Source organism: Zalophus californianus, chromosome 12, assembly GCF_009762305.2.
Source record: "Zalophus californianus isolate mZalCal1 chromosome 12, mZalCal1.pri.v2, whole genome shotgun sequence".
In the NCBI taxonomy this organism is placed as follows: domain Eukaryota; kingdom Metazoa; phylum Chordata; class Mammalia; order Carnivora; family Otariidae; genus Zalophus; species Zalophus californianus.
The window spans coordinates 62,698,755-62,718,921 of NC_045606.1; the positions used below are offsets into that span (position 1 = coordinate 62,698,755).

Below are 20,167 nucleotides of genomic sequence, written 5' to 3' on the forward strand. Positions count from 1 at the left end.
AAAGATGACTAACAAAAACCTAAAATACACGTATTCTGGCTCTAAAATGAATTTGTGCAGATGAAATGAAATTTGTACAGACCAATCATTAGTCTATTTCAATCGAAAAGCAATGATTTTTGGAGAAGTTGATTTCAAAGTTATACAGTTTTATTCATAACTCTCCAGTAATATTTGATTATTTGATATTATCTTGCAGATACACTGAGACAAGATATAACAGAGTATCTGCATGGCATAGTCACAAAATTGTCCTAATGTTTTACCTATATTTCTCTGAAAATGGACCACATAAAAATTAGTTTAAATGACTTAAGGATCTTTGTCTGAAGTTCTCAGGGGAAATATTTTTTTTCCAATGTTCATATTTGGTACAAGCAAAAGACTTCATTACTACTTTGGTACAAAGGAGTGGGCACTACAATTTTCATGTAACTACATAAAAAGTATAGATCCAAAGCCACCTATTCAGACTGGTATGTTCATTCACATACATGGATCATTCCATGACTTATTTGGAAGACTACCCATTACTAAAGTGTAGTGATAGCCAGTTTCCCCTGTCTACCACATTTTTGGCCTGTCTCCACATTAAGGGAGTGTAGGCCAAATTCATTCATTCAACATATAGTCATTAAGTGTAAGGCAGCTCTGTAAGAGATACAAAAGTTTTAGTAAGATAAACATCTTAAACTTAAGGTGCATGTTCTCTAACATGGATTGTAATATAGGAGCCCAAATAAATAATACATTGCTCAGACGTCCAGATAAAATACAAGAGGAACATAAGAGACTGTGATTACCTCTGTTGCGGCCAAAAGAGGAAGAGCCAACTGAGCTAGGCTTTCAGAGAGAAGTAGGATTTATTTATGTTGAGATCATGAGCCAAAATGCAGGGTCTCATGTGGGGGGAAAAGATGAATAGCTCTGTCTAGAACTTTACTGTGTGTGGGAGAGACGGGGCGGGGGGGGAAGGAGGAAGGGAGAGAGAGAGTTTGTGTGTGTAAAGTATGGAAAGAGATCTGGAGCCAGGTCATGAGAAGTTAAGAACATCCTAAGGAGCTGCCAACTTAAAAGATGTATCAACATTTTTAGAAAAGCAAACCCCAAGGTAAAAATTGTGCAACTTAATGCAATGATAGTAAAAAATAAGGGGGCGCCTGGGTGGCTCAGTCGGTTAAGCGGCTGCCTTTGCCTCAGGTCATGATCCCAGGGTCCTGGGATCGAGCCCCGCATCGGGCTCCCTGCTATGCGGGGGACCTGCTTCTCCCTCTCCCACTCCCCCTGCTTGTGTTCCCTCTCTGGCTGTCTCTCTCTCTGTCAAATAAATAAAAAATCTTAATATATATATATATATATATATGTAAGTATGTATAATTTTTTGGCTGGTTTTCCTTCAACAGTCTCTTTGTGGGTTGACTACTGTGCTACTTACTTCCAAAGAAGACATTCTAGAGAGTTCTGGGACCCAGGTAACAACAATTTATATGGTAGGACATTCCTACATCACTTGTAATTAATTTTGGTTAAAAAAAAGTCAACTCGGGGCACCTGGGTGGCTCAGTCGTTAAGCGTCTGCCTTCGGCTCAGGTCATGATCCTAGGGTCCTGGGATCGAGCCCCACATCGGGCTCCCTGCTCCGCAGGAAGCCTGCTTCTCCCTCTCCCACTCCCCCTGCTTGTGTTCCCTCTCTCACTGTGTCTCTCTCTGTCAAATAAATAAATAAAAAATCTTAAAAAAAAAAATCAACTCAAGCAAAAAAAAAAAAAAGAAGTTTTAGATCGACTTAATGTTACATATCAGAGACAAATTTCAATGCTAATCATGCAATAGGAGCAAAGGTCATGGCGATATAATAGGCTGAACCAAATGAAACTGCCAATGTTGGACTATTCAACATACAAAAGCACAACAATTTCATATGCTCCATCCTAACAGCAGTAACTACACCAACGGCAGCTTCATCAGCACTTTGAGGCAGCCTTCACCTCCTGTCCCATGCTGGATGAGGACAGCTAAGCTGAACAAGAGGTTTATTAACTGTGACACAAAGCTGTTTGCATGCTAAGTCATGTTCTGGTTTATAGGCTCAAATGAAAAAAAAAACTAGAGAAAGGAAGAAAAAAATACAAGAGGAAGAATGACAACAAAACAACAGAAAGAGAAGAATAAGGTGATCGTGGGGCAGCTGTCCTCTTTAAAAGAGAGGGAGAAATTGTGATTTTTTTTACGATTTTATCACTATGAATATGGAAAATGGATATAATTTTTTCCACACATACAAATGCTACTTACATAGTGAAAACACTAACATAACAGGGAATTAACATTTACTGAGTGCTTACTATGTTCTATTAGGCACTTTACATACTTTTCCATTAAGTATGAATAAGAACATTTCATTTATAAGATGAATAAGGTCTGAAAATCCAATGTATGCTATGGTGACTACAGTTTATAATACACTATTGTATAATCTGCTAAGAGTAGAACTTAAATGTTCTCCACCCCCAACTCCCTCCCCCGCCAAAAAAAGGGTAAATATGTGAGGTGATGGATGTGTTAACTAGATGGGGAAGATGATTCACAATGTATGTCAAATCTCAAATCATCACACTGTACACTTCAAATATCTCACAATTTTGTCAATTATATCTCAGTAAAGTTGGGAAAAATCTGAATAAAACAAGAGTCTGGTGGTTTCATACAATTTCTTAAAGGTGAGATTATTACCCTCATGCAAGAGTATCATAGCTCTTAAGGACTAAATTAACGTCTGAAGCCAGCTCTGGCTCCAAAGCCTGTATTTCTTCTTCCTCAGTCTAATGTCTATAATGCAATGAGCTCTACTGTTATACAAGAAGTTTTTTATTTAATTTAAACACTTGTCATTTTAATTCAGAAGCTTAAACATCTCATGCTGTATGATTTAAGTGTGTTATTGCTGAGCAAGGAAAATTTAGCACAAAAAGGAACAGGATAACCATTTTATATGCTGAGAAACACTGTGATACACATTTTATATTTCAAGCAAAAAAATTTTTCTAAGGTAAGTTGAAATCCAATTCAACAAATAGTTGAGGTTCTACTGTTTATCAAACACTGTGAAGAAAGACCTGCATAAAGTTACAGTCCCATAATTAATAATCTGGTTAGATACAGAGGTAAAAGTGGTGAAGATTCACCATTAATAAATGGAACTGGAAATACTCAAATACCCACCATTTTCACATGTACAGCAGAATCTTGATTAGGCATTTCTTGGTTATCCAATCTTCTGGATTTCCCCAGGTGATGTCACAGTAAAAGAGAGAGAAAAAAGGTACATGTGACATACATATATTTCAGGCTGTTCCTGTAGTTAATGACATAGTAAGGTGGTACTTTTGGTTTGACTTAAATACCAAGTTACTGAAGGCACCTTTTCCTCTTTCCTAAGAAGCTCAGCAAAGATTTTCTCTATCTTACAAAGGTTGGAGTTAAAAATTTTGTATGAAAAACTTGCAACTCTCCTATAAGAACTTATATAGTGTTAGTAAGATTTGAATAAAGTTTATATTTGCAAGAAAATGCTTTATTAGAAGAATATTTTATCAACATTTTCTCTACATCTAAGGATGAAGTTTGTGGGAAAATTATGCATTGCTATTACTGAATCAATGGAGGAAGATATGAATAGAACATAAGGAGAAACATAATACACAAAAGTCAAGTTTATTCTTTAATTTTCCCATATTAAACTCTAATTTTGTGAAATGAGGCAACTACTCTCTGAGTTAGTGTCTGGCCCAGAATAAGTATGTGATAGTGTTAACTAAATGATAATTTTATGGGTTTGGGTGGAATTTATACATATCAATTTATTAAGCTAAAAGGAGTAGTTTTTATAATCTCTCCTAATAAAATAAAATACCTCTTATCATTTTTTTTTCCATTTTTTCAGTATCAATCTTAGGGAAAATTACTTTTGTTCCTCAATGACTTTACTTTTACTTTACACTAGGTAAGTAAATTTTTTTAACAAAAGCAGTATTTAAAAAGGGCAACTTTATCAAAAGGGAAAAAAGCTGACTTTTTCTTAAAAGTTGGACATTATAGGGGTACCTGGGTGGTGCAGTCAATTAAGTGACTGACTCTTGGTTTTGGATCAGGTCGAGATCTCCGGGTTGTGAGACTGAACCCCTCAACAGGCTCTGCGATCAGTGTGGAGTCTGCTTAAGACTTTCCCTGCCCCTCCCCCTGCTCTCGCTCTCTTTAAAATAAATAATCTTAAAAAAGTTGGACATTATATCTGTGTTCTTTATAATTAAAATATATTGTAGCAGATACATAAAATTTCTCAATTCTAAAATTCATTCCTCCCTCCTTCCATTTTAAATGCATAAAATTGGGAAATATCTTATAAAAAGGTATTCCCTGCCCCCTCAGAAAAGCTGTTAGTAAGTTAATGGTCTTATAATTGATGGCATCTTCAAGCTGAGTAAACAGTATTTCCAAATAGTAAGATACCTCCAATTTTTCACAACCAAAAAATAATACAGTATCTGCAGAAGTACCTATTTATCTATCTATACACTCTATATAACTCATAAACACTTTGATCACTACCCCCAAAATGTAACTGTAATGGTAGTTTGAGGGTTAGTAATCTTTAGATGATTGTAGTCAAATTTGAGTAACCCTTCCTTTCTGCTGATCCTTGATCTTAAATAAAGAAGATGCCACAGAAGTTGCCTGCAAATCTCTTTCTTCATTTATAGAAACCAAAGCATACAATATGCTTATGGTTTTCCTTTGATGTTTAATATCTGAACAGGGTTCTATATTTCTCAGAAAGCATTATTTTAAATAAAACCATTTTATTAGCTTGAAAAAGAGGAAGGAGAATGTGGAAAAGTACCGTAGAGTTTATAAAACACTTGAAAAGCCCAAAGGAACACAGAATTCAAGCAGTGCAGAATACATTTTAATATCTGGGAATCTCAGCTCTTCTTGTTGCACAGAGCCAGGCAGTCCAATTCCTGTTCCCCCCACCACCAAGTTTGGCTCATTTATGTAAAAAAAGATAAGAGGGGAAAAAAGCCAGTGTCAGTAAGTAAAAAAGTAATTGTCTTTCTCATGGTCTCTACATATTTTATTCAAACAAAACACAAACAAAAAGAGAGTCATCAGAAATTTGATAATGGCCAATTTTAGGACATTATTTTTGATAGGTAAACCTACTAGTTCATGGATTCTATGCAAATATCAACTGAAGGTCCTTCATTCTTCCCGATCCTCACTGGCAATCTGACCAGAATGTATCCTTGTTCAGAGATAATATCACATAAAGTGATACTGTTGTCCTAATGTAAAAATCATCCCATTGTCTCTATAATTACAGAAGTGTCAATAGTAAGGCATAAATGCCAGCATTTTGGCACTATTCTAAGGAAGACACTGAAAATTAGGGCAGGGTATTTTTAAACCAATCGGCTTGTAAACCTATACTTGGTATATAATGTTCTGGCTCACTTTGCCAGCAGTCATCTGTTGCAGATGCTTCAAGAGAAGAGCTGCTGGAAAAAACACATCAAGTACAGAAGACACGTTCAAAAATAGAAAATACTAGCCTGAAGTATGAACCCTCTTCATAGGAAGTTTTGAAGTTTTAGTCTTTTGAATTTTTAATGTCGACTAGAAAGTGTGGGAATTGGAAAATAATTCTAGGCTTTCGCTATGAGGTTAGGGTCTCTGCTCTAATGGTGTTCATTACACAGAATATGTAGGACAAAGCTAAAGACTGAAGCAAGAGGTAAGAACTTCATTGGAATAGCACAAACTTGATAACTGAGAAGTTTTAGTGATTGTGATTATTTCCTTCTGAGATCATTAATTTTACCTTGAAAAAACAGTGATAAATCAATGACTGAATATGTCTATGTCTACATGAAAAAATTTTACTTGCCTTTATACAAGTTTTAAAGTATCTGAATGCCAATTGAATATTTTTAAAGGCCCACTTGGCTCTGTCTTATGGGAAAGTGAAAAAGATTAAGTTCATCAATATCATTGGCTTAAAAAGTTGTGATCCTGCTTCAGTTGTGATACTTGCAGAAACATTTACACGACACAACAATAAGGTAATGAAATTTTGAATGGTAAACTGTATTACTACTTATATAAGAAAAGGCAGGTATTACTATAATATGGACAGAGTATCAGCAACAGTACTAAACTTCCAAATGAATTCATTTTTTGCTGCACTTTTCCAGCAACCTGTATTACTTGTCTTAAGCTTACTTCTGTTTTTAATAATGACACTTGGGTGATTAGCACAAGAAAAATCAAACATAAGTTTGTTATTTCAGTAGCATTGTACATCAGTTTCTTGGATCATTTAAATAATTCAATAAATGATTTTCAAGGCAGCAGTGAAAAAAAATATACAAACTGGAAAGTGAAACTTTCTCGATACAGACATGAGACAAAAATGAAACTGAATATTCTCAGGTCTTTCCTGAGCCTGTTGGGGGAAAGAGAAACTGAGGTGGGAAGGGAAGAGAAGGAGATAGAAGAGAGGAAAAATAAATTTCAAAGGCTAGTTATTTAAAAATTGGCAATTTATACCAATTTTCTTAAATAGTAAAGCTTGGCTTCTCAGTCAGAATTTTATGGATACTTAAGAAAATACATAATTTCAGAGCTTAGAATTTATTCATATATGCTTCCCACTCCCCATGGCCCTAATATCTAATAGCATTTTTCAAGTTGAGTAAACCAAGGGACATGGAAATTAAGTAATTTATACTGATTACCCTTATTGCTCTCTGAGTTCTGTCTTTGAATTTGTCCTAGAACAACAGCATAGGTGGTAGGCAATATCCAGAGATGGAGGGGACTTGGATATAGACTGCCAATAAAAACCTTAAGAAATGGTCTGCTGCATTATCTAATTCTCCTGATTAAAAAAAACAAAAACAAATAACTATAAAAAATAAGGTAAATCCAATTATTTAAAACTAAGTTAGCCACAACATTCTAGGGTTTTATAGCAATATATGCTTGAATCTTAATTCTCAATATACAATTTGTTATAAATCTCAGAGACTGTAATCCAGCTTTTATCAATTCATAAAACATACCAATATAATCCTATTCCATAATATCTTAGATAAAACAAGCACAAAATAAAAATTCATTATCTTTATTACTAGGCATAATATATGGTTCCTAGACTTAGGGACACAAAGCATGTGGCAATCAGCAAAATTGAGTCACAGAGCAACTAAATGAACAACAAAATTGGATCTTACAGTGCCTTTTTTTCCTTTGAAAAGAGATTTTTGAAGATACATTGCTTTTTCTCAACATGTACATGTGAAACAAGAAGCTCTTAAAATTAGATGCTTTAAATTGTAATTTCAGAGACCCAAAACACTGCAAAGTTTTACATATTCATATCTTTGCAAACTGTAAAGTTTTACATTATACTGCTTTATTCTATTTTTATTTCCTTCATCTGTATTTTTAAATGCTCACAATTTCAACAAGATACTGAACCAAATAAGAGTCAGATAAAGTTAAGCCAGAGAAACTTATTTGTTTACATGAACTGTACACACTTACCCTGAAGGTAACCGGACAAGCTACGCCAGCAAAAGAAAATTCTTCCTGTCTGAGAAGTACTAATATAGCACAAGGTGCAACTGAGGGCGGTTCCAAAACCCTTGGCTAAGCTCTATGCAAAAATGGTCTTGTGACGCATTACTACACAGTGCCTTATTATCCTCCGGGTGACACTTGCTGGCTCTGAGCTAACAGTCACCAGCCAGTCTACAGAAAATGATCAATTGAAATAATGTGACAGTTAAGAGAAGGTAAATCTGTACTATTAGAGCTGGCAACTTGCTCTGCGAAGAAAAAGGGAATCTCCATGTTAACACTTAAAAATACTCCCTTTCTCATTCTGTTTTTTGGCTGTCAGTGTACTTGTGGTATGTGCATTTTTCTGTATGAATATTATATTTCAATACAAAGTAAAAAAAAGTAGGTCATGGTTGCTAGGAGTCAGAGGAAGAAGAGAATGGGGGAGCTACTGCTCAATGGGTACAAAGTTTCAGACTGGAAAATGAGGAGTTCTGGAGATGGATGGTGGTGAGGTTTGCACAATGTCAGTGGATTCAAGGCCACCAAACCATACACTTAAAAATAGTTAAAATGGCAAATTTTATGTTGTGTGTATTTTATCACAATTTTAAAAAGATTACCTCATTTAAGACACAGGAGAAAAGACATGATGCATGTAAGTGTGGTCACTAGAATGTTAAGAGCCTTTACTGCAGGGCACTGGGATTTAAGTGATTTTTATGTTTTTTTTCATATTGCCTACACTGTAAATTTTATTTGCTAAAAAAATCTGAACATAAACGAAGAAAACTCATTTTTAAGGTTAAAAAACGGAAAAAAGTTATTTTCCTGTTGGAAATAAAAAGTCAAATTGTTATGAAGAAAAATATTTTTAACTTTTTTTAATCTTTAAATTTTTTTGTTATGTTAATCACCATACATCATTAGTTCTTGATGTAGTGTTCCATGATTCATTGTTTGCGCATAATACCCAGTGCCCTAAGCAGAACGTGCCCTCTTTAATACCCATCACCAGGCTAACCGATCCCCCCACCCCCCTCCCCTCTAGAAAAAATATTTTTAACTTTTAAAGAGAACCAGTCTTGCTTTTAACCCGAGTAGCAGAATTGCAATATGCTAATACCATATGTCAGGGCCTGATAGATAAGTTATGCTACGGGCCCTCTGGGAAGCTTTATCATTAGGAACAGGAGGAAGCTACGCTTATGTAAATAAACTTGTATATCTGCCGTCTCTCTTCTATGCTCAAGAGAAATCAAACCCACATAGCATTTCAGTAATCAAACTCTGTGAAGTAGCATGCTCTATTAAAAACAATTAAAAAAATGTTTAAATGATTTTTTTAAAAGATTTTATTCATTCATTTGTCAGAGAGAGAGAGAGAGAGAGAGAGAGAGAGCATAAGCACAGGCAGAGGGAGAAGCAGGCTGGCTCCCTGATGAGCAAGGAACCCAATGCGGGGCTCCATCCCAGACCCTGGGATCATGACCTGAGCTGAAGGCAGACGCCTAACCGACTGAGCCACCCAGGTGTCCCTGTTTAAATGATTCTTTAAAAGGTCACTAACAAATTATCCAAACTTGGTGTCTACCAAAGGTTAAAAATTTGGCACCGCTATCTTATTTTAATAAGATGAGAAGATTCACAATAAAACATTCCTCTATGAGGAAAATCTTTTATATTTGACTAGTGGAGGCTCAAGGGCTACCAAGTAATCCTTTTTGAAAATATTCCTGTATTATGTATGACTATGATGACTTAACTGTCCTGTAATATATTAATATAGGTAGCAATGATAAGAATTTTAAAGATATCACTTAGATGACTCAAGATTTAAGTCATTCTCAACAACAAAGGATGCTGGAGTCAAAGTTCTTTCTTGGAGGGCTATTTAGAGATACTATTAAAAGATTCAGAAATATACATTTCCCTTGACACACCAATTTTATATCCTAAGGATTTTAACCTAAGGAAATAAGGCAGTACACAAAGATTTAGTTGCAAAGATATATACTATAGACTTCTATAGACTTGTTTTTTTGCTTTTGTTTTTGTTTTAAGTAGGCTCTACGCCCAGAGTGGAGCCCAGCATGGAGCTCGAACTCATGACCCTGAGATCAAGACCTGAGCTGAGATCAAGAGCGGGATGGTCCACTGACTGAGCCACCGAGCCGCCCCCATAGACTTGTTTTATAATACTGGGAAACCGTAAACAACCTAAATGCCCAATATCTAAATGTTCATTAACATAAGAGAGGTGAATACATTGTGGTATACACATAAAATATAAAATTATACAGTTCCCAAAAATGATTATTATAAATAGCTAAAATTTATTGTATGTTTACTGTATTAGGTACTTCAAATACTTGACATACTTCATCTCATATAACACTCATAACCCCAGAAGGTATGTGCTATTATTATCCTCATTTTTCAGGTGAAGAAATTAAGGTGGTAGCTGAGAAGTGGCAGAATTGGATTCAAACTCAGGTCTCTCTGACTTCAGAATCCATGCCTGTAAATCACTGGACACTACGGCTCTGTGAGACCGATATTTACAGATATATTCAGGTGTACAAGATCTACAACTGAATGAAATAGAGTATCTACAGCAAGAGTCCAATTTTTGGGCAAAATTCTTTATACAAACATAGGAAAGTCTAAAATAGAATATATAAGATAGTATCAGATGGGATTAAGGGGCCATTTTTATTTTCTGAGTTTTATAAAATGAGTTCCTTGGGGGGAAAAATGGCTTATTACAAATGTTACAGTAGTAGCATCAACCATGTCCATAATCAGAAAAGAAAAAAAAAAGTATAACAACCAGAGCTAGTCAATATCATGGCTAGATTACTTGAAACAGTATTTCTACAGTGGAGACAGAACAAGGAATTAATCCAGTTGGCTCTAAAGCAAAACAAAATACAGCATGAAAAGAAAGATGGCTAGTATGTTATCAAGGGGGTGGAGGATGGCTTTGGCTCTGCTGGTGGTCTGCTCTGCTAGCCTAAGGAAAGAAGAGAGGAAATAGGAGCATTGCTCCCTGCTTACAGGGAACTGTTCCCGCAATATCAATCCCACCCAGTGTGTATAAATGCATGGGGTGGGACGGGATGCCTGGTGGGCTGTCCCTCCAGGAGGGACTAACATTTTTCAAGCACTTTGTTACCTTGTCAGAATCTCAGAAGCATGCAATGACCTTTTATATACTATGGGACCAAGCGCACGCTGCCCTAAGATGGCTCACTTTATTTTTTATTTTTTAAAGATTTTATTTACTTATTTGAGAAAGAGCAAAGGAGCGGGGGTAGGGGGGAGAGGGAGAGGGAGAGGGAGAGGGAGAAGCAGACTCCCCACTGAGGAGGGAGCCCAATGAGGGGCTCGATCCCAGGACCCTGAGATCATGACCTGAGCTGAAGGCAGACGCTTAACCAACTGAGCCACCCAGGTGCCCCAAGATGGCTCACTTTAGCTTAAAGATTATTTTGAGTTTAAAAGCAAGCAAGATCCAGCAGATTTAGGAAAAGCTCCTTGCCCCCACTCTCCCACCCTCCACAACTGCGTAAAAAGAATTTAGATAAAGGACCTGCTCCAGGAAGAGAGCTATCCCCAGAGATAACTACATTATGCTATGAATTAGGTATAGTGAGTGTGGAGAAGAACCTAGCAAGGCCTCTTTGATCAAAGTCCTCTCTTTGTCCCACCATTTCCAAGTGATCTAACAAATATTTGTTTACCATTTACTTTTTCATTCTTTCTGAGGATTGCATTCCTTCCCTTTGAAGACCCAGACCCCTACATCCCCTTCTCCTTAGTTCAGAATGACATATACCTCATTTTGCCTGACAGTCTTTGGAATTTCTTTGTGCATTCCCCATATGTAGCTATTAAGTTTGATTTTTCTCCTGTTAATCTGTCTCATGTCAATTTGATTCTTATTCCAGCTAGAAGGACCCTGAGGAGACAGGATATTCTTATTCCCTGACAGTACATTCTAGTTATTCCGTGAAGCCTTATGAGAAAGGTAATACTTCTCCCCTTATTACTGGTAAGGAACCTAAGGGAAGTTACTTGCCACTTACGTGACTTTTCTTCTTATTATATCATGCTGCTTTTAGACAATAATATACACATTACTTATGTGAGAGGGCCAGAAATGTCTGTGAATAAGAGTAATGTTTTGAAACTGTGCCAAGAAAAAAGAACAAGGACACAAATACAAGCAAAGTACTGAGTAAAAGAAAATGAATTTTGTTTCAAATAGCTTAAGCTACTGTGTTCTGTTTTGTTTTTGAAAGGGAATATAAAGGATTTAGAAGTGAGAAGATGTAAAGAGAGGCTTTTTTAGCAGCACAATGAACTGTGATCTCTGGACTCTGACGGGCTCCTGTTGCCTTGGAGTTTCTTTACTCTTGGTCATAGAAACAGAAATTACTCATAAAGCTCTGAAAGGAAAAGCTACACCTGCAACTGACATGCCAAAGAGCAGAGAAGTTTTCCTACAGGACTCACATCTTTGGAAGCTTTTTCTCCCCTTATAACACTGTAACTGGCTGTCTTTATCGATGGAGAAAGAGATACCCATTTGTACTTCTGAGGAACGAGTTACAACATTTTAGATACTGTCAATTATTCAATCAACTTGAAAAGCTAAAATGACCACTTCATATTTTGCCATTAAAGAATTTCTCAAAATTTTGAAATACTGAAAAAACAAAAAGTCCACAGAAAATCAAATCTTAAACCTTAGTAACTTATTGATTGATTCATTCATTTTGCCTTTAATCTGGGGGCAGGAAAGTAAAGGGAATAAAAGTACTACATTAATTAATAGTTGAATGTGAAAGAAATCACTTTATAATTCTACATAAAACCTGTAGTAAGGATAATTTATTTCTCAATTATCCAATCTAAGACTTAACTACTAACTCACTTAGCTTACCACAATCCAATTATTATTTGGCTATGGAATGTATTTTTAAACTTCAATCTGAACTTGACTGAGACCCTAGGAAATTATTCCAAACAAAACAATAAAATCATATAAGGAAACCATTCAGGTGAGACGCAATACTCTATAAGGACTCTTGCAAAACTTGTTCCTGCTAATTGCTGTAATTGCTGTATATATAGAAAGATTATTTTTTTAAACATGCAAAACATCCATCCAGGCATCTGACTTCTCTTAAAACTTCTCTAAGGAAGACAACAGTCAACTAACTTCAGCACTGTGACTGTTCAAAACAGAATTGAAACAGATGCTATTAATGTTTATATGAGTGTGATTTTATTTTTTTAATTTTTTATTATTTTTTTATTTAAAATCAATTAGCCAACATATAGTACAACACTAGTTTCAGATGTAGAGTTCAGGAATTCATCAGTTGCATACAACACCCAGTGCTCATCATATCATATGCTCTCCTTAAATGCTCAACACCCAATTACCCCCATCTCCCCCACCCATCTCCCCTCCAGGAACCCTCATTTTGTTTCCTATAGTTATATGAATATGATTTTAAATGTTTAAGGAGCAAAAACAGAGATGAAACAATGAATTATTACATTTTGGGGAAATGAACAGGAAATAAAGATTTTCTGTAAGTTTCTTCTTACATTTAAAATAATTCCAAAAACTTATCCTATTAGGTGACTGTTAGTGAAGTTGATTGCTGCATTTATGAATTTGTATACATACATGCAAATGGAGGAAAACCTATGGTTCCAATCTCAATGCATTTCTTAAAAACTCTGCAACAATCTAGGATTGACTTAATTTTCAGAAACTCAAAGGAAGTTCTTGAACATAGTTTATATCTTTTTAACTTAAAAAGTAATCAATTCTGTAGTTTAAACTCCTTTAGAGGCAATGATATTTATGTTGCAATAGGTAGGTCAAGTTCAAGAAACTTGGATGTAAGACAATATCATAAACGAAGGGAGTCTTTCCTAGCTCTCCTCTCAAAGGAACTATGTTCTAATATTTCAAGATGGATCTCTGTGCCTGAAATAGAATAAGAAAAACTTTGTTTTAATTTTGGACTCCTTCCATATCACACAGTTGGTATTCTGTCTGTTGAAAAGAAACAGTATTGTTTAGGATTGCTATTTGGGTATGGGTCATATTAAAAATGGCAAAAATGGTCATGTTATTTAAGCTTTTATTATTGGTGTATTATATCTGGTACCTCTAAATGGAGAGTACAAAGACTTAACTTACTATCCTCTTTTTGCTATGCCAGATAAACTCATTTAAAAAATAGTAAGGTAAATGGGGCATCTGGGTCGCTCAGTAGGTTAAGTGTCTGCCTTCAGCTCAGGTCATGATCCCAGGGTCCTGGGATAGAGCCCCACATAGGCTCTCTGCTCAGCAGGGAGTCTGCTTCTCCCTCTCCCTCTGCCTCTCCCCCCTGCTCATGCTCTCTCTTGCACGCTCTCTAATAATTAAATAAAATCTTAAAAAAATAGTATGGTAAGAGGGGCACCTGGGTGGCTCAGTTGTTAAGTGTCTGCCTTCGGCTCAGGTCATGATCCCACGGTCCTGGGATCGAGCCCCACATCAGGCTCCCTGCTCAGCAGGAAGCCCGCTTCTCCCTCTCTCACTCCCCCTGCTTGCGTTCCCTCTCTCACTGTGTCTTTCACTGTCAAATAAATAAATAAAATCTTTTTAAAAAAAACAGTAAGGTAAGAAAATGATGAAGTAAATTATTTGGAAAGAGATTCAAGTTCATAAACGAATAACTTGTAGCAAAGAATTACTTGAAATTACATGGATGATAAGTGATAACTTGAGTTTTAAAAGTATGTAAATAGAAGAAACCATAAAATATAGTCCTTTTGAAACATCTTTCAATATTAATAAACTCAGTATGTTAAACCAAAGTACTTAATTTAACCTCTGCAAACTCTTGGTAATATATATTATGTCCAACAAGGGAATGTGTGCTCATCAGAGTAGAAGTTATAAAAATAGGTTCATCAGAGAATGGCCTTCAAAGTGCTTTTTATGGTCAAGTGTCATGCTGGTGAACTCTTTCAAACTTTTAAAGAACAGATGGCCCCATGCTAGATAAACTGTTTAACAGCACATAAAAAAAGGTTAAGCTATCCAATTCCATTTATGAAACTAGTATAAAATCCTGAAACAAAGCCTGTCAAAAATAGTACAAAAAGAGGAAACATAACCTAAGTTCACTTATGAATATAGATAGAAAAGTCCTAAGTAATAAACCAGTAAAAAACTAAATTCAATAGCACAGATAATCACTGAACATGGCTGAATCAAATATATTATAAAAATCAATTAACAGTCATCACAGAGGAATAAAAGGGTCACAGGTGTCTCTATTTTCTTCTTCATGCTCTTTGGTATTTTCTAAATTTTCTGTAATAAATCTATATTATGCCCAGAAGGAAACAAATAATATTTTTAAAAGGTTACATGTCCCAAAATATAAGAAAGTGGAAGTGTATATAATGCTACTATATCTTTTGACAAAATAGACATGGCATATGTTAAGTCATGTTTATGGAAGGTAAAATGAAAATTATCTATTGATAATTCCACCTTACTACGTTTTCTGAAGTAGACTTCCTCATTCTTTGCCTGTGAGGATAAACTAATGAGTAAGCTACACAAACTACTTAAACAATATGCTATATTCTCCTCCCACTCTGGATATCGAATGAAGTCATAATGTGTAAATGAGGAGTCATATACAAATTAAGCTCTGTAAAACATTATAAAGTATTAGGACATGGTTTAAAGAAGCCATTTAGGTGGGTGGGGAAATGGGCTAAAAAGATAAAAAGGAATTAAGAAGTATAAACTCCCAGTTATGAAATAAAATCATGGAGACGAAAAGTAGAGCACAGGGAATATGGTCAATTGTAACTGTAATAACTTCGTATGGTGACAGATGGTGACTAAACTTGTCAAGGTGAGTAAAGTGTAGAATTCTTGAATCACTATGTTGTACACCTGAAACTAATGTAACACTGCATGTCAGATGTACCTAAATAAAAAGCAGCAGCACCAACAGCAGCCACTTAAAGATTTGAGAGGAGGGTCATACACAGACTATGCAAAAATAAAGGCGAAAACAAACAAACAAAAAACTTGGAAAAATACATTTCTAACATATTTCCACAGTTAAAAACATTTTATAAAAGCCCTTGCAAATCAAGAAAAAGAACGTAAGACAATTCAGAAGAAAATAAATGGCCAATTATTTTTAACAGTTCAATTTCAAAAGTAATGAATACCTAAAAAACCCCCAAAACTATCATTTGGCAAAAATAAGAGAAAAAAAAAAGACACCTATTCCCAGGAAAACAGGGAGCTAGGTACTTGTATATACTGCTAGTGGAAATGTAAATCAGTATAACCTTTTCAGAAGGTAACCTGGAAGCACATTCAAAAGCCTTAGATTTGTACATGCCCTTTGATTCAGCATTCCACTTAAACAGTCACGGACTTGCACAGATGCAACACAAATGTTTACTGACCCATTATTTATTGTAATGAAAAATGGTAAACAATCTAAATGTTCAACAGCGAAGAACTTGAAGAAATTATAACACATATGATATAATATAAAGGAATATAATATAGTCACTAAAATAAGTATAAAATTAAGAAGGAATAAGTTAATAAGTGAATAATCTTGGGGTGCCTGGGTGGCTCAGTTGGTTAAGTGTCTGCCTTTGGCTCAGGTCCTGATCCCAGCATCCTGGAATGGAGTCCTGCCTCCTGCTCTGCTCAGCAGGGAGCCTGCTTCTCCCTCTGCCCCTCCCACCCTTGTGCTCTCTCGCTCTCTCTCTTTTTCTCTCTCATAAATAAATAAAAATCTTAAAAAAAATAAATGAGCAATCTTATTAAAAACAATGTGACAGTATGATCTCATGTTGGGAAAAATGATACTTAATATTTATATATAAATGAATCAAATGCATATAGAAGCTTTATCCTTTACAAAAAACCATGCTTCCCATACGACTTTAGCAAAATTAAATTTCAGTAACTGAAAATGATATAATTATATATGCCAAACTTGTAAGTATGCTACTCAGGTCAATTTACCCATCTACAAATTATTATAGCAGGCAGGCAGGGATTAGGCCCCAGACTGCTAGGTACTCAGGTTAAAAACCGTTATTCAGGGGCACCTGGGTGGCTTAGACGATTAAGCATGACTCCGGCTGGGGTTATGATCTCAGGGTCCTGGAATGGAGCCTTATGTTGGGCTCTGTGCTCAGTGGGGAGTCTGCTCCTCCCCCTCTCCCTCTGCTCATGCTCTCACTCTCATATAAATAAATAAATTAAAAAAAAAAAAGACAAAACCGGGGCGCCTGGGTGGCTCAGTTGTTAAGCATCTGCCTTTGGCTCAGGTCATGATCCCAGGGTCCTGGGATTGAGCCCCGCATTGGGCTCCCTACTCGGCGGGGGCCTGCTTCTCCCTCTCCCACTCCCCCTGCTTGTGTTCCCTCACCTGCTGTGTCTCTGTCAAATAAATAAATAAAATCTTTAAAAATAAATAAATAAATAAATAAAAAGACAAAACCATTACTCAACATTTGGGATAACGCTGGATATCTTTCTATTCCCAATCTTTTAACTTTAAGGATGTATGATGCTCTAACTAGACATTTTCTTTTATTTCCAAACCTGAGAGCTCAAAGAGAATATTGTTTAGAGACAATTGTTAAATCATTACTTAATCTGAATCTCTTACAAGACAACATCATGTCTAAAAGAAAGTTGGTCTGGAAAACAGTATGGAGGTTCCTCAAAAGGTTGAAAATAAAGCTAACCTATGACCCAGCAATTGCACTACTGGGTATTTACCCCAAAGATGCAAATGTAGGGATCCAAAGGGGCACCTGCACCCCAATGTTCATAGCAGCAACGTCCACAAAAGCCAAACTATGGAAAGAGCCCAGATGTCCATCGACAGATGAATGGATAAAGAAGATCTGGTATATATATATATATATATATATATATATATATATAATGGAATACTACTCAGCCATCAAAAAATAAAATAAAATATTGCCATTTGCAACAATGTGGATGGAACCAGAGGGTGTTATGCTAAGCGAAATAAGTCAATCAGAGAAAGACAATTATCATATGATCTCGCTGATATGTGGAATTTAAGAAACAAAACAAAGGATCATAGGGGAAGAGAGGAAAAAATAAAACAAAATGAAATCAGAGAGGAAGACAAACCATAAGAGACTCTTAAGCATAGGAAAGAAATTGAGGGTTGCTAGAGGAGTGGGGGTTGGGGGATGGGGTAACTGGGTGATGGACATTAAGGAGGGCACGTGATGTAATGAGCACTGGGTATCATATAAGACTGATGAATCACTGACCTCTACCTCTGAAAGCAATAATACATTACATGTTAACTGAATTTAAATAAAAATAAATAAATTTAAGAAATAAAAGAAAGTTGGGAAAAGAATAGCTTTGTTTCACGAAAGGAGCTGAAAAGGGAATTAACATTTATTGAATAACTACTACGTGGTAAACAGTTTGAGACTGTATGCATATCATCTTTTTTAATCTTAACAACCCACATATTTAGAATATACTGTTGGAATTCTCCAAAAGTATACTTATTTAAAACACTAAGTGAAATAAAAAATACAAACGCAAAGACAGAAACCCTGAAAGAAACAAGGGGGCAGAAGATTTTTTAAGTGTATCTTCTCCATTCTAGAGAACTGGAAATTGAGACTTAGAAATTGTCCAAAGTTGAACCATCGGAATGTGGCAGGCCTGAGTCAGAACCAAGGATTCGCCAACTACTAAACTCTCAAACATTATATATTTATGACTTCATTCCCTTACAAGATACTCTAAAGTTCAAATCATCAATTATGTAACTTATTAAAGAAGTTACTTTATCTTTACTATATAAGCCACAATACTTAGAAAGCACAGAATAACTGAATAATTATGGAACACCAGATAGATTCCCCCATCCTACAAAAACTAGGGTTATGTGACAAAACCATGTACATACACACATGGATATCTCTCTATATACATCATATTATATATATACACATACATACATATATATGGTACCTAGTTCTGCACAAAAAATGAAATAGAATAAAATATTTAATTAGCTTGGAAAGATAAAATTTTTATTTTCTTAATTTTTATTTTCTTAATTTTTTAAGGTTTTATGTATTTATTTGAGAGAGCGAGCGAGCATGACAGCAGGGAGGGGCAGAGGGAGAAGCAGACTCCCCACTGAGCGGGGAGCACAGATGCGATGTGGGGCTCGATCCTGGGACTCCGGGATCACTACCTAAGCCAAAGGCAGATTTGACCCACTGAGCCACCCAGGCGCCTCAAGAGATAAAAATTTTTAAAGATCAGCAACATAGGAACACTTCATTAACACAATTGGTATTCCCCACTGAGAAGCATGCTTTCTTTAAAAGCTTCAGAGAGAGCTAAAGTCGGACTGAGTGCGGGCTCTGCTACTTACTAAGCTACATCCTAAGCAAATTAATAAAAATTATGACAATTTATCAGCTGGACTGTGTTTTCAAGAATTAAATAAGGTCATGCACTGTGAATTTGGCCATAAGTAGACACCCCAAAATTTTAGTTCCTTTCCCCTGGTTAACAGATAATAGGGGCTTCTCCCTCTGACCCTCCCCCCTCTCATGCTCTCTCTCTCTCTCTCTCAAATAAATAAATCAATCTTTAAAAAAAAAAAGGGGGCACCTGGGTGGCTCAGGTCATGATCCTGGAGTCCCAGGGTCGAGTCCTGCATCGGGCTCCCTGCTTGGCAGGGAGTCTGCTTCTCCCTCTGACCTCCCCAACCCTCTCGTGCTCTCTCTCTCTCTCTCTCTCTCTCTCAAATAAATAAATCTTAAAAAAAAAACCCAAAACAGGTAATAGGGCAGTGCCCAACTAACCCAAATGGGAATCAGTTTCTAATTGTTTTCTAGTTCTAGTCCCAGTGCAGCCCCCCGTTTTCTTTCCCCCTCCTATTTTCTTAATGTGACTTCAGTAGGTTTCTTTTTTGTAACATTTCACCATGCTGTAATGCTTAGGTTCTCAAACTTTTCCTATCTCCATCAAAACTGATCGAGTGCCTCATTCCCTTAGAACACTGTGACAGAGAAATCTAGATAAACATAAACTGGGGGAAGACTGTGTAAGAAGATAATGATTTTTTTGGGGGGGGGATGATGGTGTTCTGAACCCGGGCCCTGGGCAGGGCATTTGAAGTAAAATAAATGAGAGGGCTGCGCCATGACAAAGCTTCAGAGATACAGTGGGGACAGGAAGGATCTTGCCGCAACCCTGTGCCTATCTACTTCCACCCACTCACAAGCAGGAACTTGCCAAACGAATTAAGCAACCTTCCAATCAACCAACAAACAACTCTGTAATCTATTAGCACCTTGAACTATGAGGAAGATAAACAACACATGTGAAAAAATAGACCATGGCATTTAAATCTGTAACAGCAGAAGACTGTCAAAGTTGGTTTAG

At 36.1% G+C, this 20,167-nt stretch overlaps 1 protein-coding gene across 8 annotated transcripts in view; it reads right to left on the minus strand.

Moving 5' to 3' along the window:
* NT5C3A (5'-nucleotidase, cytosolic IIIA) overlaps positions 1–20,167 on the minus strand; it is a 58,839-nt gene that overhangs the window by 12,537 nt on the left and 26,135 nt on the right. For 3 of the 8 annotated variants that reach the window (XM_027573396.2, XM_027573395.2, XM_027573393.2), the window contains exon 2: positions 3,223–3,277. The exons of 1 other annotated variant lie outside the window; for it this stretch is intronic. In XM_027573396.2, the coding sequence (XP_027429197.1) occupies positions 3,223–3,258 (36 nt within the window). In that variant the 5' untranslated portion in view covers positions 3,259–3,277. Of the gene's footprint in view, positions 1–3,222; positions 3,278–6,797; positions 6,941–7,608; positions 7,736–20,167 lie in introns of those variants that run through there. 4 more of the 8 variants (XM_027573392.2, XM_027573397.2, XM_027573394.2 and 1 more) reach the window with 4 other exon arrangements.